Source organism: Dermacentor silvarum, chromosome 8, assembly GCF_013339745.2.
Source record: "Dermacentor silvarum isolate Dsil-2018 chromosome 8, BIME_Dsil_1.4, whole genome shotgun sequence".
Lineage (NCBI taxonomy): Eukaryota > Metazoa > Arthropoda > Arachnida > Ixodida > Ixodidae > Dermacentor > Dermacentor silvarum.
The window spans coordinates 147966381-147992375 of record NC_051161.1 but is presented as its reverse complement, the minus strand read 5'-3'; the positions used below and the strand labels follow the sequence as shown (position 1 = coordinate 147992375).

The 25995-nt window shown below is 45.0% G+C and overlaps 2 protein-coding genes across 2 annotated transcripts in view; one reads left to right on the top strand and one right to left on the bottom strand.

Annotated features, from left to right (window-relative positions):
- LOC119461757 (uncharacterized) overlaps window positions 1-20088 on the bottom strand; it is a 59766-nt gene extending 39678 nt beyond the window's left edge. Inside the window, 7 exon segments of the mRNA XM_037723132.2 lie at window positions 843-991; window positions 1850-2015; window positions 2538-2667; window positions 4984-5128; window positions 10339-10592; window positions 12484-12678; window positions 19681-20088. Of these exon segments, the coding sequence (XP_037579060.1) occupies window positions 843-991; window positions 1850-2015; window positions 2538-2667; window positions 4984-5128; window positions 10339-10592; window positions 12484-12678; window positions 19681-19973 (1332 nt within the window). The 5' untranslated portion in view covers window positions 19974-20088.
- Window positions 20089-21274: 1186 nt separating this feature from the next.
- LOC119461759 (uncharacterized) overlaps window positions 21275-25995 on the top strand; it is a 30110-nt gene continuing 25389 nt past the window's right edge. The window contains exon 1 of the mRNA XM_037723138.2: window positions 21275-21426. Coding sequence (XP_037579066.1) covers window positions 21328-21426 — 99 coding nt within the window. The 5' untranslated portion in view covers window positions 21275-21327. The remainder of the gene's footprint in view (window positions 21427-25995) is intronic.

Below are 25995 nucleotides of genomic sequence, written 5' to 3'. Positions count from 1 at the left end.
TCTAGGCTCCAGGGAGTGTGGCTGTCCGTCGAGCTGCCGGCTGACCAAGGCGTTTCACCAGCACGAGTACAGCTTGTCCTGGAATGCTGTGCAGCCATCTTGCCACGAGCTGCAAGCGCAGCTCACAGGCAAGCCATCTCACCGGTCAGCTGTTTGGGTCAGCTGTTCGGCCCTCGACAGTGATAGTGGCCTGACTTATGACCAAATTTTCACCGAGCACTGCAGTTTGCGCGCAAGCGGTCCACTGGGTGGGCTGACTACTCCTGCTTCATGCACTGCAGCTCGAATGCAGGCTGACCACTGCACGGTTGCTTCTGAACTGTCCAGCACCACCTTCGTCCTAGTGCCAACCGTCGGGGCATAATCTGCTTTTTGATGTCTCCTCTCGTCGCCTCACTCCCCAACAGCCCGTCTACGTCCGATCTGCTGGCCACTGTACAGCGAGAGGTGTTGAACTGTTTTGCGAACTCCCATGCCCACCATAATCCTTCTAGTTTAGTGTGTCTCGTCCTGTTCCATAACATTTGGTGTAGCTGTCCTCTTGTCCAGTAAGATAAATGCGGTGTAATTTTTCTCACGACTACTTTTCTCAAGTCCTTTCCTATTTGTGTGGCATACACAAGTGTGACCAAAGTCGTGTGTAGTGAAGACAAAGAGGAAGCAAGAGCAGAGATCAAGCTGGGCATCAACAGCTGTGTTGCTGCTTCAAGACTCCAGCGTGTTTTTCAGTAAATAAACACTTAATACCTTACACCAAGCAACTGCTTATTACGAGGTTCCCAGCTAAGATTGAAATAAAGAGCGCATTTGGCCCACCTTAACCGAACATCAAGCCGACTCACCGCCTTCATGAGGGTGAAGACGAGGTGTGGGTCCTTGTTGCCACCGCTGCTGATGTTGAGGATGGCCATGTGGTTGGCCTGCATGCCGATGAAGCGGAGGCGGTCCTCCTCTGCTATGCGGAGCAGATTCTGCGTCTGCACCATCAAATCTGCGCACAGAAAGGAGTTGATTTTGTTCCAATCGCTCAATGAGAAAAGCAACAGATTCACACCGATTATGAGTCAAGTATTGCACCAAGCAATTTACTTTTTGAAGACACATCTCAAAGGTTCAGCAAAGAAAAAGATCAAAGTCGTTTAGACTGACAAAAGTACACTTTCAAAATTTTTTAGTTGATTTCACAAGAGGTTGATTACCAGAAGACAAAGTGAATTTTCAACATTAATTTTTTTTAATTTCATGCCAATACCACAGCACCAGTATGTCAGTGAGACATCAAGAGTTTTATAATCATAATATCTCACATTCAGACCATTTTGGCACAGTAAATGTTCCGAAAATTTGCTATGTTCAGTCTCTGGTTCATTTAGAATACAATGCCGTCCATATTTACTCATAAAAGATTAACTAGGCCCCCACGATTAGACGCCGTCAAAAACCAAGATTTTGTCCCAGTGACCTCTTTTGAAACTTCAATGCAGCAGCGCCCCCCCCCCCCCCCCCATCATCATTCATTCTTGCGTGTTTTCTGGCTTATCAAGCCTTCTGTCACAGTAAAAGTTGATTTTATTGGTATAATAGAATATTAATTTACTAACACAGTTCTACCCATTTTTTTCATGGATGTCACCTTAAATGCTTCCCTTCTTAAAAACCCTGTACCATTATCCACCTCTCCCCTATGTACTTCAATGTGTCTCAGCAACTGCACCGTTTCGGCTACTTCATCACATCTCGTTCACACCACGTGGCCCCAAACTCTCACTCGAAAAGCAAGTTGGTGGTGTGCTGAAAATCCTCAATTGTACGCACTCTGTCTAAGTAATGACACGACAACACTGCTCACAGCCAATCTTCTCGCAGTTGAAGCCTGTGCGGTAGTCGTGCTCGGTGGCACGCTCAATGAGCTCGCCGTGGTATGGGTTGCGCACAATCCGGGGACGCCGGTAGCCAGGCCGGCACCGACACTGGTAGCCACCACGCCGGAAGCCGTAGCCGTGGACTGGTTCACACTGCGAGGAAGCGGTGTCATACATTCAAGACGACGAAGAGCCAGTCCGGCAACACGAGTGACACACGCGTGAGTGAAGGCATTGAGGCGGGCAATAAAGAAGATGATGCTCATTGTCATGCATGTTTGTGCCATTCCCTGTGAACTGCCAAGTACAACATTTTGGCAATGAGGATTCGTCCGACCTATGCAAGATTGCTTGTGAATTCCCTGTTAGGTCAACACAATAAGCCTGCCTGGGTAACAATTTCCGCCGCCTTTCCTGACTTTACATGGTCATCCTGGTGTTCCATAGGACCAGTGGAAGCAGGCCTTTGAGATGCCCTTCAAATATCTAACAAATAGGACATGGTGTGGCCACATCCAACATGTCTGTTCCCTCACAAAGTTTACTCAAATAAAGAGGAAAATTTTGTGACTAGCAACACCGAGCCGCATGACATGTTCATTACAGTGATTGTTGCGCTAAACCCTCTTGACGTGTTATCACAAGAAGTGGTGCACCACATGAATGCCAACCAACCTCAGTGGTGTCATTCTTGCAGCGGGATGTCCCAGCAAAGTAGTTGGGCCGGGGATTGCCGCTCCCGATGGGGCACTGGTTGATGTCCAGACGCTCAAAATCCAGCTCTAGGACAGCCACCGCCACATACCTGGGTGTGCACATGACTTCCGATTACAACTGTGACCAAGACCAAGCACAATTCCCAAAAGAACTAGCTAAGCATTACACTGCAACCGCATGAACACGTGACAACTGCAGTTTCGGTTCACAAGTCCCCTATCATTCAGTAATAGAGGTGTCTCAGCACAAAAGTGTTGCTGTCCTACTGTTTAATACCGACTGACATGAATGAGCAAGTGTGGAGTTTACCAGGTTCTTGGTATTCGCCACTAGCAGCCGGCAAGTTTACTGAGATGGCGTCCCCCGGTTACTGTGATTGGGTAACAAGAACATGGCAGGGCCCAGCACAACTTCGAGCCAAATTCATCCTTGCAACTTGCTCACCATCACAACAGCCAAAAATAAATGGTAAAATAAGACTTTGCTCAGCCTTATCTCATGCTGAGGACAAAGTATTAGAAATGTTTTTGCCATTACTGAGATAAACTGTTTGTTTTGACACTACTAGGCCTAAGGAAAGATGCCACAGGTCTGTGAAAGTGTTTAGATTTCTACCTTCCAGATGGTGCCACAGCATTTCCTTTTATTTGTCTATTTGCCTCACTGTCGCTACAGATGTGCTGGATTTCCTGTTTATGTTGCCCACTTTCCTAAATGCCGTCCCAGTAAATTCGGCGAATGGGAGCGGCAAATACCTTGGCCCCTCGGTAAACTCCGTCCATCATCAGCGATGTGTGGAGAAATCCTTGCGGCGGTTTGCTGCCTGCCACCAAGCTGACCAAAAGCGAATTTTGCTCATATGTTATTGTACTGCCTTGGTTCTTACGCCTAATCAACCCTGTCTCAATGGATGTTGGCGACTAAAGCTATGGTTTGGTGCCAAGTCAACATAGATATATTCGCAGCAGCCGTGCAACTCTAAGAAAGCTGGGAAGCCACCTCGCCAACAAAAGCGAGAGTAAGGGGGACAGGCTGAAAGGCGCCAGCTTTCTACATAGCCACCATTCTTCCAGCATCATGTGCAGGTGATGTAGCTGAAAAATCGAACGAGACACTCTACGGCATACAAAACTTTTTTTTTACCATTATGGATTGGATAAATAAATGAAGAACGTGGCAGTGCCACTGGGATATTGTAATAATCGAGCAGGTCCGAAAAATCACTCAGCGACATTAAACAACTTATTCACCAGCTAGTTAGAGCGTACCAGAATGAGGTAGTACCCCCCCGGATAGAGAGGTTCCAACAATCCCAGATGCACTGCAAAGGCAGGAGAGCGCGCATTAGAGGACTCTTTCTAGCTCCCTTTAAGCCAAACGAGAAAGGGGGATGCAGGCTACTGCGCTTGCTCCGGTTCAGTTCGGTCTCGGCTCCCCACGCGTCTTTCTTAGGACACCACAATACGGTAGCTAGCGATGCATCGAACCTTTGTCTTTGGCTCAGGTTTGTCTGAAAAGTAGTCAATGGGAGCAAGAAATGTTGTTCCAAATAATCGTTGCACCGTTTTTGTAGTTCGATTTCGCGGGAGTGTTTCTATATTCAAATACATAAGACATTGCCAGAACCAATAGAGCAGCTCCAATCATCTGTCAATTCGAATTAAGAGATTTCGAATTATCAGGATTTCACTGTAACACCATATTTGCAAGACTAAAACGTTGGTTCTTTAACCATAGATACAGAGAGAAGGAAAATTGGGAGGTTAGCAATGGCCACACCCCATTGTGTTCTGCCAGAAGTGCCAGCACGACAAAGCTCCTCGAGTTATATTCTAAACCATGCTCTGGGAACTGATTTAGGATTTCGCTTCTCCTGTTCCACGCTTCATAAAGCGATGAGTTGAGCCACACGGGACAATGCTGGAAAGCCAAGCTGTCAATAACAGGATGCGTATGTCTGCAAGTAATGAGAACACAACTCTGCACAAAGAAGGGTGGGGGAGGGAATGGAGCATAATGGACTCTTTTTGTTTGCTTTCATTCTTGTATTGTTGAAACATAACTGCGAGTCGGCCTAGTTGGAACAGATTCATTTCTAAAGAACTTTTTGTGCGCAAACAAACAAGGACGAAGAAAAGGAGCAACACAAGGACGAGCGCTTTCTAACAACTACTTGTATTTTCGAAAAACCATTTGCTTAAGAACCCGCAGATTTGCGCAATCCATTCAACAGAACACTTGTATTGTTGTTCCCGTTGTTAACAGCACGGCCCACTGTAGTTGGCTTGTGCCACACGCTTACATGCACACAACCACAGGATGTGATCGACTGCTAGCCATGCCAGAGTTCACTCACTGTACACCCTTTTCAACCCTGCAACAGCAATCATGCAAGAAGGCTTACTTGGGGATCTCGATGTGACGCCACTGCGTGTGACGAGGGTAGATGTCAGGTATCGGGGACGTGGCACCGTAGACCCACTTGTTGGATCGCTCGCAGTCGAAGTAGGGTCGAGACCACTTGACGGGTCCCGGATTGTCTGACGGATCTGCATGGGGGAGCACATGGTTGCTTGAATTAAACGTGGCACTTAGAATGACCCGCAGAAAATTGGCTTCAATCATTGATGTAGTCGCTATGTAACCTATGTAAATGGCCCTAGCAGTATCATTGGCTAGTCACACTCAGTCAATCACATGCAGTGATATTCATGAAGCACTGGCTCTATTTCACTGCACACAACTTGCCTACTAGTACCTCAGCCCAACTGCATGCTTCCCGCCTGTCCTGCTTGTATGTTCACTTCTGAGAAATGTAGGAGATGAAAAGAAAGGTTCAGCAAGAGGTCACCAAATTCATGCCTGCCAAAAACGAAATCTTGATGCACATCCCACCGAAAAGTACAACGAAGTCATTGCAACGTGCATGCAGTAGATGGGCACAACATGTAGCAACCCAAAGAACATGCGTTTGTACACGAATCTATAACCAGATGGCAATAGTAAGCAGTACAGTACAGCGCTGCCAACCCTAGAAAAAGGTACCTAGATCTAGGGATATTAAACATTGTTTATGAGAACATTTTCACATCTAGGGAAAACTTGTAGAGGTAAAGAAAACTTCCTAGATGCGAGAAAGTTCCACTGCTGCCAAGCCGTGATGACCGGTACATGGAACCACTGACATGACGGCGTGTTTCGATTTCAGTCAGCACAAATTACCTTCAAATTAGCATGGAAAGTATAACTGGTACAGCAGTATCTCGTTGATACAATTCGTTATATATGATTTCCTGGTGCCAACGCTTGGGATTGAGAACACAAAGAATGACCCAATACAGTTACGATTCTTTTATCGGTTCAAGCGTTCCCGGAAAACACAATCTTTCGGCGCCAACATTCAGTACACACTGACAAACGGCAATAGTATGATAAGTTTTCCAGCGGTTATATTCCATGTAAACAAGAGAAGGCGCGAAGTGCGCATAATCGAGAACAGTAGCCGGCCAACACAGCAGCTTCCCCGCAGCATTCACCCGCCCGTCTCTCGTCAAAACGTTGGTGTGTACGAAGTTTTATATTCCGTTACCAGCAAATCTCCTCCCAGGTTGTTGCACACCGACACCGCATTCACAGCTATCTCCGACAACCCTATTGCAATAAGCATCTTCATTTATCTGTTTCATGGCGTATGGGACATAATGGCACACACATTTTAGTATCAAGGTGGGCATTTCTTATGACGAGGTTTGACACCTTATAACTTCGCTTCAAGATGGCCTAAAACAACCACTTATAGCTTACATCCCACTATGAACATTCGGAATAGATTGCGTGTGCTGTACTTTACAATGCAAGTTGCTGTTAATTCGCCAATTAGGTCCATAAACAAAGAAGATACTGTTTTGGATATTGTTAAAAATGATTTATCATAGGAAAAACATATGTAAATGCATTTTCTAAATCTGCTGGTAAAAGTACATTAACTGTGCAAATTTCAATGAAATTGCTTAAAAAATAATAACGTCATTAAGCACCTCGCCCCCTTCTTAAGGAACACCAAAGACAAAAACTATCTTAAAGGGACACTAAAGAAAAATATTAACCCTTTGAAGGTCGAATTATTTTGAAAAAAACTTTCCCAGATGGTCAAATTACTTTATTGCGGATATTGAATGTACAATATGTATAAAGTCGGGAATAAATAGTGAAAAAAAATTAGAAACAGTATTTTGATGTCGGCATCACTCAGAACTCCAAAAGTTCAATAATATTTCAGAGTGTGGTATTCCTTGAAACACGGTTCTACGCACAGCGCCTTATCGCGCCAATCAAGGTACCGCCAATCAAAGAGCAGCGCCAATCAAGGTAGAAATCAGCTTCCGCCGCATCTGCAAGAGAGTGCCGACAAAGAGAAAACTCACGTTTCGCGCGCCTCCGTTGCGATCATTCGGCGTAACCGAAACCGCGTAAGCGCGTTGCCACAGAGAGCGAGAATACCTCCTGATCGGCGCTGATAAACAAGCTAAGACAGCGCCAATCAAGATAGAAATCAACTTCCGCCGCCCCTGCAAGAGAGTGCCGACAGAGAGAAAACTCACGTTTGGCGCGCCTCCTTTGCGATCACGCGGCGGAACCGAAAGCGCGTTGCCGCAGAGAGCGAGAATACCTCGTGAGCGACGGTGATAAACAAGCTAAGAGCAGCGCCAATAAAGGTAGAAATCAACTTCCGCTGCCCCTTCAAGGGAGTGCCGACAAAGAGAAAAATCTCGTTTCGCGTGCCTCCGTTGCGATCACGTGGCGAAACCGAAACCGCGAAAGGGGTGTTGCCGCAGTCTGCACGACGCATGCGCTGAAACTAGAAATCAGTTCTGTTTATCTCCGCAAGAAGGTAGCACAAATGTCAAACGCTTCTTGTAAGTCCTAAAAGGTGGCAGCACCTCCCGGTGAGCCCCCCCCCCCATGCATCGTCATTATGGCGCGAAATTTCAAACGGAGGATCGAAACCGTACCCGTACGGCAAAGACATTGCGGAACAGAAAACCGCCGCCGTACAGATACGGCAAAAACCTTCAAAGGGTTAAGTTGAGCTAGATTGAAAGATTAGGCTTCTCTAATCACAAATTTGTTATTTGTCAATCATAACAAAAACATAGCTTTTGTAAGAGAGAAAATGACGAAAACGGAAAACCAGAGTGGTGCCACCTGTTGCGGACCACAGTAACTTTCATATGTTATGACAGCACTTCTGATTCACAGAGAAGAGACAACCGCATCACTTTCTCTCTCTACAATTGCAGAGGCAGCAACCTTGCGCTCGACCGCTCCAGTGCAGAGGCTCAAGTGACCACATCCAGTATCCTGAAACCAAACAGAGCTGCCTGCCAGTTCAAATTGAGGAGCATTAGCAGTATCTTCGGCAGCCATTTTCTAGGCAACAAATCAACACACAAAAAATGGTGATAAACTCCTAGAGTCTGTCACTTTAGCTCGACTTAATATTTTCCTATAGCGCCCCTACAAACAAGTTTGCTAAAGTGCACTTGTTGAATACCAAATTAGTCTTACAATGAGCAGAGGCCAAAAAGGAGGAGTCATAAGCCATAAAAAAACAAATGGAAGATGAGTGTGGAAGCCGAAGCAATGAAATAGAGTGATGCATAAAACAGCTACTTGCTTTACTACTGTAGTATATTCGCTCCGTTGGAAGGAAGGAAAATGTCTTCACTGACCGAGGTTTGTAAGCACACGGTTTATTTCAGAAGAGAAAGACTCCCCCTTCCCCCAGGAGTGAAAGAAAGCCACTGGCCAATGCCCCAGCAGTGGCAGGGACCGGATGCTTGCAGTATCGGGTTACACTCGTGCGTGTCGCTGCCACAGGAGCCGTCCGAAGCCGAGGGCCGTCTAACTGGTATGCGTGGTGTCTGTGGCTAACATGCGGCCGATCGACATCCTTTCTTTCTTTTTCCTCACTGTACAGTCAAACCCATTCATAACAAACTCTGTTGTGTGTTAAAGATAGTTCAATAGATCCAAACCTGGACATAATCAACTTTTATGATGAACTCATACACCAAAGAACAAAGCTGCATGACATTGCCGAAATGTCCTATGGCGACCTGATTCCTGCAGCAGCAAATGTGAGTAAGATGCTGTCAAGCACTCTGAGATGCTTGATTAAAAAAAAAGATGAGCAGAAAGCATACATGGAACAAGAGATGCTGTTGCGGGCGGTTATATGGAGCAGGTTGTAGGCGTGCAGAGTTCAATACAGTAAGCCCCGTTAACTCGAAGCTGCAAAAACTGTAACAAGTTTTGAAAATTAATTAAATTATGGGGTTTTACGTGCCAAAACCAGTTCTGATTATGAGGCACGCCGTAGTGAGGGACTCCGGAAATTTGGACCACCTGGGGTTCTTTAACGTGCACCTAAATCTAAGTACTGCGGGTGTTTTCGCATTTCGCCCCCATCGAAATGCGGCCGCTGTGGCCGGGATTCGATCCCGTGACCTCGTGCTCAGCAGCCCAACACCATAGCCACTGAGCAACCACGGCGGGTAACAAGTTTTGAGATAAGTGGAGTTTTGGCATAAGTGAAATCACGAAAATAGAAGCCCTCTGGCCACGCATGGACCCCATGGATCCTTTCCGAAATACTGCTAGTAATATTTTCGGTTACTTTCGCTTGCTTCAGCCCCGGCGACGTCGACAGGAAATAGCGTCACGGGCACTGTGCCAAGACAGCATAGTTGGCACCGAGTCGATTGAGCTCGATGATATATTCGAAGCCAGTCATCCGACCATAACCATTTTCAGACATCTAACAAAGCTGACACTGCTACTTTCTGCATTGCAATGAATTCCGGATAATTTACCTTCAAAAAACCATAACTACAGAAGTGCACAACTGTCATGCCTTTAGCAGAAGCCTCCGGGTGACGCAGCTTTCATTTCTCCCCGTTGCGTCAACACAAAGCTAGTGCCCTTAACAAGCTGCAATTTTGCTGAAACGCTGCGGGCTCGCATGCTAGCTTCTCGTTAGAGCAGGGCTGATTGCGCCTGCTCAGAAATGCCGATCATCTTGTTCAAGGTCACGATTAACACACCATGACCACATTGATGTGTCACTGACAGCGTCCTAAATGAGAGGGGAAAAAACGAAAAGAGCGACTCCCAGCACAACGCTGCTGCAGAAGCCAGAACAAATTGACAGCGAGCAGCCGAACAAGTGCGCGCGAGCGGTGATAAGATAGAAAGAAGGGGGAAAAGATAAGCGGGGACGTCTGGTTTAGCTAGTGAGCAGCCACCGTGTAAAAAGGCAAGTGCAAGCGACTCTATCTACGCTGCACCATTGCCTTTTTCTTGGTATTTTCGAACTCAAGATTTTGAGATATCCGGAGTGCGGCACAAGAACTTTTGGAGATGAGAGGTGAAAAACAGATGGGTTGAAACCACGACTGGAAGTAAATGAAACTTGACCGACATTTCTAGATGTCTGAGCTCGAGTTAACGAGGGTTTACTGCATATCCAATGCCCAGTTTCAAGGGAGATTTTAGCGCGCATGAATACCTTTCGCATGTTCAACGTAGAGTATAATACGCTGTACCCAGTTCCACTATTATTTGGGTTTGACTGTAGTTGCTGTACGTAGTGCCAGGTCAGACCAGAACCAAAACGTGTTTTTTTATGCACCTCCGAACATAGCGGTGGAAGTCGCTGGCTGCTTGTTTTCAGGAAACAAAAGGAGGCTAGACTCACCCGGAGGTCCGTGCCACACAAAGGTCTCGTTGGTGCCATTGAAGTGGGTGATCTGAATGGTGTACGTCGTCTTGGAGTCCTGGCGTTTGGTCAGATCTGGCAGCCAGTGGTGGTACCATTCGTTGATGCGGTACTGGTCGCTCGAGTAGTTGCGGCTCGGCGTGTCCATGGGAATGGCGCCCAGGTCCACGGCGTCGATTGTGTTCAACGTTGACGTGCCCTCTAGATGGTATGGGTCATTGAAGTCGTCGGCCCTAAAAGAATGAAAGGCAGTACGTGTGAGTAAAAATGCACAGGAAAAGTGGGCACGGCAGAACCACAGTAAAGCCCTCACGTTTGCCAATAGCGCAGCAAGAACATTTAGTGCCAAGGAAAGCAAGCGCCCATGCAAGATTCAATAATTCATTCATGGGGTTCAACATCCTGAAGCAACACTGGCCATAAGGAACACCGTAATGGAAAGCTACGGAATTACCTCGACCACCCGAGGTTCTTTAGCCCAAGTACACAAGCGTTTCTGCAATTCGGCTTTATAAAAATGCAGCTACTGCAGCTGGGAATTAAACTTGTGACCTTGCACTTAACAGGAGAATGCCATAGTCACTGAGCCACAGCAAAGAAGCAAGTACAAAAGAGCATCATTTTTGTAGAACAGTGTGCAAGAGTAAAATATGCCACTGATTGTTTGAAAGCCTGCCTGCTAACCGCACATGGAACAAGCTGGTTAGGCCTCCTTTTCAGTCGTAAACTGAATGCTATCAGGTTATGCTGGATGGGTAAATCGTGCTTCTAGAGAACAAAAAAAAAGGCCAGTTTTACCATGAGCGGAGGCTTGGTAAGCAAGAAAAGGCTCAACCATGAAAGACGTGTGCTGATACCATCTTGGAAGTTTCCACACGCTCCTCACGGGCTTTGATTGCACATGCTTAGGAGTACTTCGTTGCTCATTAATAAATAATGATAACATTGCATAATAAAGGAGCCAAGGACATAACACAGCAAGCTTTGGTCATTCTTGCTGCATAAAAACAGCCCAGAGATGCAAAAATGCATGTAAATCCATGATATCACACTGACACGCCAGCTATTCAGTTTGGATTGAGCTGGTCATATGTATTTTCAGCAAGTAAATGGTTCAGCTCATCATGCATACAGAAAATGTAAAAGGTAGAACCCACATGCAATGTAACATTAAAAGAGTTTTTCTTTTCTTTAACCACCAAGAAAACAACGATGATGTGGTAGGAATCAACAGTTTAAGACTAATGTCCTTGAAGCACAGCAGTGCAAAGAATGCTACACAAAGACAAGAAAAAGGAGAAGAAGCTATATCAGAGAAGCACTTATTGGGGATGCATTTTTTGGTGCATTTACTATGATTGCACAAATTATTTGCCGTACACTTTGCTCATACATTCATTATTTTATTTTTCAGAGCAGCTCAGATCTTCGTCAATTAGACTGTATTACCATGAGAGGTTCCTCCCGTGATTTGTAGTGTAAAACCTTGTGCTACATTCACCCTGCACGAAACTTCCAGTACACAAGCCAGTAATATCTCCAGTAACCACACTCGTCACTGGCAATATTGGTACAATCTCCCATGATGAGTACAGCTCGAGATCGGGGGTGAAAGGGTTAATAGCTGGAGCTGCAATTTTTTATAACTTGGCCTTGGCATTTTGGCTTACCACTGTCACAAATTGTGAAGGTGTTAGACATGGAGCCTTACCGCTAACAGAAATGTTACAGACATATCAAATGACACGTCAAAGCAATGCAACCGCAGGGCTAGGCATAGAATGCGTTAATTGCCTTGCAGCATGCTTGAGAGCGCCACTGCAGTGACAAGCAAGCAAGAAGCAGCATCAGGTCTTTTTTTTGTGCTTCACAGGGTCTCTTTCGAATGTAGAAACAAGAGCCATGCAAACGATTGCTGCAAACAATTGAAATTGGTGTTTTCAAATGTGCTCTAAAACCTAAAAGGCTTTGCTTTTTCTTAAAGAAAAAACTTAGTGCATGATAGCTGGGACACCCTGTAGAAAAGCTGCTATACTCACGGAGATGCACACACACGCACACGCACACTGCTACAACACTGAGCAAGTTGCACATTACAACATATATTTGGCCAGCCACGCTCACCTGAACGCCCTCGGTGCAAACAAGGGCATGGTCTTGTTGAAGAAGCCCTTGTATGATGGTGTGAACGACATGTTGGGAGCGTAGTAGATGGCGCTGCTGTTGATGAAGCGGTTGGCGGCCACATCTGAGATCACCGACATGAAGTAGTACATGAAACCAGGCTCATCATTGTCCGCTGCCTTCTGCAGGATGAAACTGCACCGCAAGAGAAGAAAACGCAAAGATGGTCATTGCTTCACAGTAAAGGTGGAACAGGGAAATGAAGAGGCCTGGCTCATTACATCAGGTGGAAGAAAAACCTCTATTACAAACAACACTGATTTATAGTGTTTATGGCTGCTCTTGACAACTTGCACTGTGATATAGTCTAAGGAACCATTTTATTGTTTTCAAGCTCGAGCTATGACAATGAAGAAACGTGCCGATGATGATATGTACAGATGAGAAAGATTTAAGGGTGGTGGTGACTTGTACAGATTAGGAAGACTGAAGTCACACACTGCACTTACAATACTGCAAAATCCCTCACAAGCCCTCAGACATAATGCCAAGCGCATATTGTTTTACTTTTTGTTGGTGACTGCTTTCACTGGTTTATCACCATTATTACGTTATCATTCTCAAGCAAAGACGTGCTTCGTGAATCAGAAACTTTGTAAACATTGTCATCAAATTGACAGCGAGACAGCCGTGTCTAATCTGATTCCATGCACGGCGATGCACTGCCGTGATTGCAAGATTACTCCTAAATTTGCAGATAGCAAGGCTCCATTCTGACATGAAGTGTTGCTTATGGTTGGCATGTGCCATGTGAATAATAGTGGTAGCATGTGCATTAGTCAGCCCTTGCCATAATGAGGAATGTTTAAACCACCATTTTTGGCAAGTGTCCAGAGGTGCCCATGATTGAAATGTTAGCAATGTCTTCCCTTGATCATGACGTGCAGGTAGGTCTTTAGTTGTTTTTTTTTCAGCCGCTGTGCGACATTTTAGTTAATATTTGGCATTTTTTGTTGTGTCCCTAATTGTGGCCGTGTTTTGCATGCCTGCTCTTCCGTACCATGAATGACTACCAGTTTAGCTTTCAATCATTCTAAGGAAATGGTATTTACATTTTGGAATCTATGGGAGCATCGGCAATAATCATCATGAGACTAGATTCGGCAACCAATGACCTCACTTGCTATCATTGTTATTTGACTGTCGCCTTTCTTTTTGGGCACAAGTTTATTCAATAAAGTGTTACATTCTTTATTCATTCCTCCTGGTAGTATTTCTCCTTATTCACTGCCACTACACCGTGACAATACAAAAACCGCGGAACATTTGTAGAGATAACAGTCTCTAAATAAATAAAGAATTGATGCAATTACCTGCAATAAACACAACAAACATACGAGGGAACCATAATTCACAAATAACTGTTTCAAACAATCATTTGTTTTTGTTGTTGACTGCACATGGATGGGACCCATCTTCCTGAGCATGTAATTGTCAAAACTCCCAATTTGTTCTCAATGCTTGTTTCAGACTGCTTACAAGGATAGCACTTGAATTTTGTTAGTGTAGTGAAGGGCCAAGTTGTTATTTTTATCTATTGATGAGCTAGTGTGTTGTTACTGTGTTGCCCTGTATTGTTATTGTACGAATGAAATCGTCTTTATGCTAATGTTGAAAATGCAGCGATTTTCTCTCTGCCCCTGTTTCAGAATGCTTGCAAGGATAGCATTTGTATTGCATTACTGTACTGAAATAGATGAATATAATATTTGTTATTGTATTTACCACTTCTATCTAGGTCCGAAATTGGACTAATATTACCTTCAAATAAACAAGTAAACATGTTATAGCTGTTTTATTGTTATTTAATGCACACAAAAATTCAAATTTTCTAACAACTTGATATATTACCAGTAAATCTCATTAGGTAAAATGTTGCCCCTACAGCATTTTGTACTGTATCCAATCCTAATCTATGGTCCATTTCTGGCAGAAATGGTTAAGTCAACCCAGAACACAACATATGCAAAGGCGATGTACATTGGGTAATGGTCCCCACCACGGCAGCCACACTCCAATTGGGGCAGACAGCAAAAATGCTCATGTGCTTAAACTAGATGACCGCTGAAGAACCCAAGGTGGCCGAAATTAATCTGGAGAGCTGCGCTGCCTTGTCCCTCATAGCCCACTGTGCATTTTCAGGATGCTTAACTCCACAATGTGAATCTCTTTAGTTGATGGTGTTTCTTTTTACACACAAGGTTGCACTTTCATAAAAGCAGTCTGCCAGCAACACTCAAGGCCGAAGTGAACTGGCACTATATAACCTTCGTGGCCCCCCCCAAATTAGCTTTTGAAACATTAACATAAGAAGCCACAAGGTTGTTGAACATCAACTCTATTGCTCAACAAGAAAAATCCAAGCACTATCCACAAGACCCATGCTGGTTATGCTGCCGATTTGACACTGCAGCAACAATGTGGGATTGTGCCGGGACAATCACCAGTCCCATGCATGATTCTCACTGTATCCCCATGAATGTTTGCATCATCCAGTGACTGTGCATCTCGACATGACCAGGCTCATTGTGATCTACTTACTTTCCTAGAAGAAACTACCTTGGCTTCCCGTGTGTAATCTTTTTTTCAAGTGAAGCTTGTATTGCCTCACAAGTGTCGGCAGGGGTGGTGGTGGTGTCACGCTAAAACACTATCGAAAACCTGTCGAAAACTCCTGTCTCGTTCACTCGGTATATACCAAAATTGGCATGGAAGGGCATGAATGTATGACTAACATGACTGAAAGGCCATGACATCAATAACATCACATGCTCGTCAGTTACATCATGATTAAAGATAATAAAATCACATGTGGCTCATACCTACAAGTCCAATACGGGTATGAGCCAGGGACAAGAAAGAAGGAAGGAAACATAGGAAGGAAGAAAGAAAAAGAAATCACATGCGGCTGATACCGGGGTCACACATTTCAACTCCGCTCGTTTACCATCTATACGGGGTGCATGGGTGGTGAACGTGATGCGCGCAACCAATCAGTGTTGTTTGGTGTGTCGCGGGGACAGAAAGGGAAGAAAAGGGGGCTGGCGCGTGCTCCGCCGGGCTTCCCTCGCCTCAGATCAGTTTCAGCGAACGAATGAGAAGACTGCGCGTGGTGCGTTTCACCAAGGAGCAGGCTGCGTTTGAGCAACGGCACCGCAAACTCGTTCGGAGAAGGGCTCATCATTGGCGTGCCCATTCTAGCATGAGGGCTTCCGAAGAAACATCCACGAAGAGACGCAGATCCCAAGTTGTGGGTGCGCGATGTGGAGGCCAAACGTCAGCGAAGAGCAGCCGACACTGAGTTTAGTGCAAATGAAGTGGAACGCTTGTGACAGCGTCGTCCTGCCCTCCAGGAACGCGACAACAGTGGTGCACGCCTCCTAACTATGGGAAAGTAATAGGTCAGGTACACACACGACAAGCTTCGCTTACCCCATTTTCTTGAGAGGGGAAGGGCTGGTGACTTTTTTTTTCTTGTTTGTTTGCAACTTATGAGACCTTGGGCTTGTTGTACTGTTTTGTAATTCGTGCGACCTGAGGAGCTTTTTTTTTTGGTTTTTGGCTTCAGTTTCTATAGCCATACTCTATTCTTTGTGATCTGTCCATCTTGTTCTTTCTTTTCTCTTCAAGAACTGGCAAGTGTAGCAGTCCTTCCAATGGCAGCCTACTTTTCTCCTTTCTCTCCTCTTAGTAGATTGTAGATGTACGTTTTAAACCCAATAATAATAATACGGCCAGTGAAATCATTTCACTTTTACGAGATGTGTGCCAATAGGCAAGTGACTCATTAGATCCCCCCCCCCCCACCAAGCTTTTACTTCCAATACAAGATATTGTCTGCAAATGATGCAGGAATAACAAGGTAATGACAGGGCCCATGAGTTCAACTCTTTTGTTTCGCCTAAGCATGCGAGTGAGATGCAAATTTGTGTCGCCTTTTTCCCTAAGATATGTGAAGGGAGATGAAGGTAGATGCTCTTTATTAAAGTTATAATTGTCATACGCATTGTTACAGGAATTACATCTGTACGCAAAGATTACCTGACCAAAAGTTAACAATTTCCAGCTGCAATTGATGAATTCCATGTTGCCAAAGCAAACGTGACTTGAAATTCCTCTCAGTAGATATCTGCAGGAAAATCTTTTCAGTTAACACGAATGTAAAATTCTTGCAAGTCAATATTTTCCACTTCTCTCAAAAGTGCAGCAAAAACCTGTGCAGGTACACCAATGAGCAAAAGAATGCAGACCTGGGATGCTGCGAAACAAATTTCTTGACAAATGACATCGACAACATGAAACTGAAGAATGAACTGCAATGTTTGCCAATGTCCCTAGTCTGAACTACAAACTTCAGTTTCAAGTTATAGAGTCCTTCGTTTGTGGGTAAAACCCCATAACTCCAGATTTTTACACCCCAAGCTAAATTTATTTAAATCGGATTAAACCTGATTTCTCCCCAAACTTTGCCCTTTCGTACAGTATAACCTTAAATGCATGGTGTTACAAAACTGAAGAACACTGCCCACCCTTTGTAAGCAAGTGGCCAAGATATACGAATATGTCATATATGCCTTGTTTTCGCTTTAAACTCAAGTAAAAATTGGTATATATAAAAATATAATATATTCAGTGCCTGGTGGCCTTTAGTGAACGAAAGCTTGTTGCTTTATTTAGTAGCCTGGTTTACATGAATACGACAAAGGTGCATTGCATCGCATTTCCTGCACGTCACAGCGGTCGCATACATGTGGTATACTGAGCGGGGGAAGGAATTGGCACAACACTGACGTTGCTCCGTATTGCAAACGGTAGCTTGGACATTTAGAGGATGGTTAACCCAACTATGTTACATTGAGAGAAGGGTGGCTGATTCACGAATATATTCTAGAATTTTGTTGCTAGAGCATACACTGCAAACCAGTAAACAAGGGTAACAACAGACTAAACGCCCGACAGGTACAGTATAGTACGGAAACATAAATGCACACAATATTGCATGGCAACAAGAGCTTGTAATATAAGGGCCATGAGTTCAACCCTTTTGTTTCCCCTAAACATGCCTGCGAAATGTGCCCGCATGAATGGCTTTTGTATTATTTTTCCTTTGTTAATTAAGTGTAGAGAACAATAGTAAAGAATCGACTCGACAAATCTGTCTTTACTTGTTGTTTCTGTAAATGTGGTTTCCTTTAAATGTATTAATAGTGCCTGACCACCGAGCATTTGTAGAGATAAGTTCGTCATACAATTTGCGAGCAGCTCTCTTTGCGATGACATGTTCCTGTGAGTGATTTCAGTTGTTGAAATAGAATGTTTGTGTCCAAAGGGAGACTACTTTGGACACTATCGAAAAGTCACCACAAAATTCCCTAAACTTTGGCCTGCAGGCACAGAAGCCTCCGACTTCTCCCTGGTTTTTCTGCTACACAACAAGACCACCAATTTATTTTTTTCTTCTTTCAAAATAACACCCGATTCATGACCCCTAAATGAAAAAAATGTAAGATTCGTAAACGGACTATAGTTGTATACCGAAGTAATAAGTGAATTCTGGCTTTTGGCAGAGTCCTTAGTCCATATACTTTGAAACACAGGTGCACATTCACGATAGAATGTCAGATGGCAAACAGAAAAGAGCTAAACCTCAGCAAGTGTTTATGAGGCATGAAGAATTAGAAAGCTGAGGAGTTATGAAGCTTTTATTTGACACACATGATCGTTTTCTATGCAATTGTTTGTGCTGCATGTTACTTACGAAAGTTTTTATGGTCTGTGCAGCTGCATTTTTTGTTGCACAAAGCACAGGGAAGTTGGTCCAACAATCATAGTGCACGAAATGTGCTTACAAATTTGCAAGGTAATAAGGAATCTGGAAATTAAGTACTTGATAATACGAAGGGGTAAACATGATATAAATGAAGTATATGGGAACTGAAGCATGTTTACTGAATTGTTTGCACGCGTGCATTGGCTATGCAATTAAACGCAAGTACACAACAACGAGAAAACAAACGGGGATAGCCAATATTCTAGTCGACATTAAGCGGAAGAAATGGAGCTGGGCAGGCCATGTAATGCATAGGATGGATAACCGGTGGACCATTAGGGTTACAGAATGGATACCAGGAGAAGGGAAGTGCGGTCGAGGACGGCAGAAAACCAGGTGGGATGATGAAGTTAGGAAATTTACAGGCGCAAGTTGGAATACGCTAGCGCAAGAAAGGGGTAATTGTAGATCGCAGGGAGAAGCCTTCGTCCTGCAGTGGACTTGAATATAGGCTGATGATGATGATGACACAACAACAATAAATAAAGGCGGAAAGTTAGAGATTGCTTATCTACGGAAGAATCCCCTTGTGATCAATTAAGTGAACGATTCTCAACCAGATGACTGCTTGATTTGCTAATTCCCAGGGCCACAGACCGCGGCAGCATGAGAAACAATTAAATGCATGCGTTACGACAGTACAAGTACTGTTGCAACTGTTGCGGTTTCAACACCTGTTCTATCGTCAGTTCCCTCTACGCGTAGTGACGCGCGGCGACTTAACACACCCTCACCGTTGCGCCAAAACAACTAGGAGCAACATGCCTTTGCAACGCATCGTAAACTGCAACACAGTGTAACAAGACATGCATGATCGCTTCGAGGCCGCCGCCGCCGCGGCGAAAGTGGAACGGATTTGAAGAAACCCGGCTACGCTGTTGTCGCGTGTGGCGACCGAAGCAGGTTTTTCAAAAAATCAGCGCTTCCCGCGTACCTACGCGCTGCGCTAGTTTGTAAGGCTTCGCACAAATGGTAACGGGATTTGAATGCATGTCCTCAGTTTAGAACGGGTTCCTTCGATCGAGAGGCAGCTATACGGTCAAAATGTTACACACGCGAACAGTGAATTGACAGGATGTTGTTTATCCAGCCTGTAACCCCTACGTCATGCTTTGATGCGCGCCAAGTCCTTTCTGAGCAAGTCACAACGGTCGAGAACTTTTTTGTCAGCATCAGGGCGAACGCCTAGCTATGCCGAGAGCGCACGTACGCGACCGTGGAATGCGATGAGTCGATGGGCCGCTTTTTGCGTGGAGAGCGCATCTGGAAAAAACAGGGCGTCGCCAGCGACGCGTCGCATAGCTTACCTGAAGAAGAATGCCCGCGAAATGGCCATGTTGTGTATGTGTAGTAAGTTGGTCCGGTTCGGAAAGACCGGATCGATGTTGAGCCTCTGGATGTTGGGCACATGAGTGACGGTTTCGTTGGGCAGGAAGAGCTCGTTGACATCGACGACCCGACAGTTTTCGCCCCTAACTTTGTCGATCCGCGTCCGGATGTCGTCGAAGTTGTCCCGCACGTGCCAGTTGAACTGCGCGAGCACACCGACGCACGCGCAGGCTAACACGGAGTTCACGATCACTGCACGCACCACAGCCATGGCCTTCTCGCTCGCGGGTAGTCACTCTTTTTTGCTTTCCCGCACAATCACGAAGCGCTGGCGTACGCAGCCATGGGTCTGGGCGCGGACATGTTTGCTGGAAGCTTTGGGAGAGGAGAAACGCAAAGTGCCAGCTCCTCTCCTTCTCTGGATTGGGGTGCCTTCTTACCCTCCTTCTCTTTCGAGGAGGCGCGGCCGGTACCGCTCAGTCGAGGTCAGGTGGAGAGCCCATCTCAGTATAAACATCTGCGTTTCCAAGTGCAGATTTGTCCTTTCCTCAGTCCTGAAGTAGATTAAAGACATTATACTCCGGAGAAACTTAAATTCTCGGCTTGAACTATTCCCTTGAAGTGCTGAGCGCCGGTAAATGCAGCGGTTGATGTGAATGCGTGAAGGGGGTCGATGAAGTCTTCAGTCCCTTTGCTGCTGATTGTCTTTAATTTGCAGTTTTTTTTTTTTTTCCTTTGTGTCACGTTTCCGCAAGAACTCTACATTTCGCTGTTGCGAGCTGGCATATACGTTTAATTAACGAACCCATATTCATTGACAAAACCCGATAATAGGAAACCGTTCTAAAAGATTCGTACGTGAAACTAGCGTAACGTGTGAACGTAGCTATTCAGTCCATGCCTCGAAGTTCGATTGCTTGCGTCTTTTTCTCCATGTCGATCTTAATATTCTAGCATTGCGACAATAATTGATTGCAAGTTTTAGTTTCGAGATCCATGCTCCTTGTAAAATGTAATATTATCGCTGACGCTGAAGCGCTACGTAAATTATGCAAACAAGCACCTGCCACGGTGGAACTGCTTTAACAATCCCTCTATGGTAGTTAGTATGGCTACAGTGTACTAGAAGTACACTGTAGCCGTACTGTGCAGCGTACTACAGTGTACTAGAAGTACACTGTAGTATGGCACACATATATGGTCACAGGTATGACAGGTCTTTTCCGAGCGCTCCTGGGCAGCTTGAAAGGTCGTTTAACGAAATAATTAGACATTACTGTGACAATAGCGTTAACAAATTCGGAATAAAGCTACTAAAGACATTTGTATCCGTAACATAGCTTCATTGTCGTTTAACCCGACCATCAAAGCGCTTTCATAAGTCCAGTCGATTGGGCCATAAGTATGATTCGTTTATAGGACGCCAAAGTTGTAGCGATATATAAAGTTGTAGCTGTTCTCAAACTGTATTCTTAAGTTATTTTAAGGTTACTTAAGCGATTAAATGTTATGGTAACTGTTATATACATCAACTGTATAAAAGACCCCAACTAATCTTTAACAACCGCTATTTACTGCCCTAAAGCCATTTGCAGCTGGCAACGGCGGCGACTCACAATTCCGCGATGGCGGACGGCGGCGCGTCGTCAGCTCCTTCCGAAGATGTGGACCTACTTTATCCAGAGCTTATGTCGGTGAAGGCCATCGTCAAAATTTTGAAAGAGGTGAGCAAACATTTTGGCTCTTTCGCAAACAAAAAGCACATGTGCTGTATAGATTACTTCCGGGGATAAACAATGCGCAGCCGTGTACCGGTGCCTTCGGCGTCCTGAGCACCCGGTGGAATGTGTATGTGCGTTTTGGCGATCTCAACAGCCTGCGGTGTTGCTTTACTACGGCAGTCCTGTCGTTCATTCGTTCACTGCTTGCCGAAATACTCTCTCATCGCTACTCACTGGATTATGGGCAGCAAAGTGCCTGTCGCTTTCCCTTTGATCACACGTGCAATTTCGGGCTGCTCTGAAAAACCGGTGTCGTCCATGAAGCAGGCGTTTCCTTGGTGCGTGAACGCATTTTTTGGCATATTGTTTTTAATGCGAAGCATTCCTTACCTCATTCTTGGCATTTAGCGGTAGGTAGGTAGGTTCCTGCCTACCTACCGTAGCCGGTTTAGGCCGGGATCGCGCACGTACCGCACACGCACTTCTCTTGTTCCAAAGCGAGCAAACCCTTTGAAACGCGCGGCCCGTGTGTCCCGTGCCACTTCCTGTCCCGTTTCAGGGTGCCGGGCGCAGGGCACAGGGATGATGCGAACGCCAGCGCGCCGAGTCAACGTCTATAATTCGTTTTAGGAGATCAGCGCAAAGCTCTGCGCGCGGGTGCGTATCACACGAGGCGGTGGCGCCATCCATGGCCATCACCTTGAAGACGTCGCTCACGGCCGTCGGTTCTGCATATTACATTGTCGTCTTTCCTTTTGACAGTTCTGAGTGACAGTCTAAGTACACTGCACCGTCTCCGGGACCGGCCCACTTGCCTGGGTACTTTCCTCCTAGCACGCTACATAGAAATTGTGCGACGTTGTACTGACTTCATTATCGTGCCAGTTAATCATGCATGAACATTTCTTCGCTGAAATGCACATGTCATCATCCTTTTACGTATACCACATGGCATAGCCATAGATACGTCTGATTGCATAACACGTAGTCGCTGATGACTTGACAATCTGCGTTTCTCACATTTACGCTCGTCCAATACCTGTGTAAAAGACAATTGCCATGCAAACACAACAATGAAGCAGGCGTTTCCTTGGTACCTGAACGCATTTAAAGTGAAATAGGCTATTTCTATCCTAAATTTTCGCTGTGCAGCGTATCGTGAGTCTCCCCTTTGAATCATCATCACGTCCCACCTGCAATACGCGTGATATGCGAGATGAATCTTGTCGTACTGCGCGCCAGTTGTTCTGGGTTTGGTAGTACTTGAACACTGCATCACATGTAATAAAGCAGGTCTTAAAGGGGCCTTGAACTACTTTTTGTCGAAGTGAAAAAAGGCATTTAAAGTGAAAATAGGCTATTTCAGAAATACTTTGCCAGAAAAAGTACTTCAATGCGCTCAGCAGAAGCGGAGTTATTGGCAATCAAACACGGCCTCCGCTGTGCTCCCATTCCTTCTTCAATGCCTTGCACTGCGAAAGCTACGGCGGAGTGGGACGGGGCCACAACGCTCCGCCTTCGAAATGTCACCGTGGCGTGCAGTTCAAATTTTATTTTGAATGTTAACGTAGATGCCACAACTTACGATTTTGATGCCTACTGTTATAAGAAAGTTCAAGAGATGGCGCCACCATTCCGTATGTACAGTGTTTACAGTAGTTTACACACTGGCTGCACGCCCCTTCTGAAACCTTCGCTCCCTCCATAGCGGCAACCCTCCTCCTCCTCTATGAACTTGGAGCAGACAAAGTATCAAGTTGCGTCTGGCCCTCCTTCTCCTCTCCTGCTCGTCGGCTGCCCCGTCTAAACACTATATTCTCTGTACCTGCATGTAACCACACCCATTCCTATGTACTCCATGCTTAATAAATCCAGTTAACCCCCGTTAACACAAATCCAGTGTTCTATCGTCCACTAAAAGAGACATAACGAAACACCTACGACGCGCTAAACGTAAGCCAGACGCGGTTGTCTTCAACGACCCGCAGCGGCCATGGTGTAGCCGACCGCAGCAACCAGTAGCAGCCGCGTATGGGAATGTGCTTTATTACGAAATAAAGCACACAGAAAAGTGTGAGGATCATGGCTTCTGTTGAAATGAGAACGTTTGAGAGAAAGGTGACTTTGCGCTCCACTTGCAAGCTCCCCGCACCGTGTACGGCAGCAAAACTTGGCTGAGATGTTCACAGCAGCGTATGCTACCCCCGGACTATGTTATTTCATCAAGCAAGAGGGGTGGTTCAGTGCCCCTTTAAAAATTAGCAACAAAAACAGATCACACTTCTGCTACAAGGCTTTACGAAACATGTGTGCTACAAAAAAGTGCAGGGTACGAAAGATCTCCAGGCAACACTCTCTAACAGCAAATGTGTCCGGGCTTGTGGAAATGCCGCCACAACTCTATTAATGCATGTAGTACTTTATGTGCCAACTAGAAAGCTGGGCAATTCATCTTAAAGATATGCCTGTTGGCCATTTGATAAAAATCAAATATTTTTGAGGCAGTGTAGTGAAAGTTAAAAAAACTGTCTATCACATTGTGGGCTCTTTAATTGCAATATTTGAGCAAGACATCAATGCTGTTAGAGAAACAGTTGCCCTAAAGGACTACAAAGTATGCCAACTGGTTTTATGATAAATACACAATACTTCGTGCCTGCCATCTGTTGGCTACTGCATTACAGAAATATTTGTGATAGGCTCTTTCAATAGGTGTAGGTGATGACAGTGTAGTGCTCTGTGTAGTCTGTATATATTTTTATCATTGCTTAACATGCAGGAACAGTATGTACCACAGAAGTCGTAAATAAATATGCCAGAAAAAAATATTCTGTTTTCTCAGGATTCAATCCAACTAGGGTACAAGCCGAGCACTGTGCACCCAGAGCTATGGCTTTCTTAGAGGAATATCGATAGGACATTTTAGTGTAATGAACATGGATATAATTAATTATTGTATGGAACAAAATATAAATCATGGCAATATCGGTGTGTAATGATTATATGCTTATTACAAGTATAGAATACAATGAAAGTATTTTCATGTCAGATGCAACTTCTTCATAACGAGGTTTGAGTGTGGCATGTGGAAACGAAAAATGACACCTCAGTGGCTGACTTGTGCACCACCACCCGACTGCCATCAAGCATGCTGGGAACAAACAAACTTGATTTCTATTGAACTTGTCTGGGGCATCATTGCAAGAAATTACACTGGCAACTGCCACATTCGTCTGAGCAAATAAGAGGTGAATGGGTGGACTATTTCGTTCTGGTTTAAGACTTGGCGTTGTATGTCATCCCTTGTTAGCACAATGTGTAGTCTTATTGTGTAAGCCGCTCTTCCAGCATGACAGTACAAGTTTGAAGCACTGTGTACTGCTTGTAAGCAACGTGTGACTGTGTTGCTATCACACCCCAATGCAGAATGTTGGGCTCATTCATCTGCAGAGCTTTCAAGCAAGTTATCTTGAAGCATACTGACTGGCTGCCATGGTGCATTCATTCACTTTCATGAACATTCTATGCAGACCACTTTAAAGAATAACTGGTTGTCACGGTGAAGCTTTGTATCTTATGTTTTTCAAATACATTATATGTTCAAGCTGTGTGAAGTCAGCTGGCATACAGCAATGTGCAGTTGAGAGATTATAACACATTACTGGACTGCAATGTAATTGGAGAATATTGAAACAAACCTTTGTCATGCTCTGGACAGAAAAGGGAGGTTTGCCCACTGTGCGCTTCTAATCTTTCTGGTCATTTCACTTATCCAGCATGGTGGACAAAGAGATTCATCATCATCAGCCTGAATTTATGTCCGCTGCAGGACGAAGGCCTCTCCTTGTGATCTCCAATTACCCCTGTCTTGCGCTAGCTGATTCCAACTTGTGCCTGCAAATTTCCTAACTTCATCACTCCACCTAGTATTCTGCCGTCCTCGACTGCGCTTCCCTTCTCTTGGTATCCATTCTGTAACTCTGATAGTCCACCGGTTATCCTTCCTACGCATTACATGGCCTGCCCAGCTCCATTTCTTCCGCTTAATGTCAACTAGAATATTGGCTATCCCTGTTCGTTGTCTGATCCACACCGCTCTCTTCCTGTCTGTTAACGTTAGGCATAACATTTTTCGTTCCATCGCTCTTTGTGCGGTCCTTAACTTGTTCTCGAACTTCTTTGTTAACCTCCAAGTTTCTGCCCCATATGTTAGCACCGGTAGAATGAAATGCTTGTACACTTTTCTTTTCAACGACAGTGGTAAGCTCGCAGTCAGGATTTGGCAATGTCTGGCGTATGCACTCCAACCCAATTTTATTCTTCTGTAAATTTCTTTCGTGATCAGGGTCCCCTGTGAGTAATTGGCCTAGATAAACGTACTCCTTTACAGGCTCTCGAGGCTGACTAGCGATCCTGAATTCTTGTTCCCTTGCCAGGCTATTGAATATTATCTTTGTCTTCTGTATATTAATCTTCAACCCCTTTCTTACACTTTCTCGGTTAAGGTCCTCAATCATTTGCTGTAATTCGTCCCCGTTGTTGCTGAATAAGACAATGTCATCTGCAAACCGA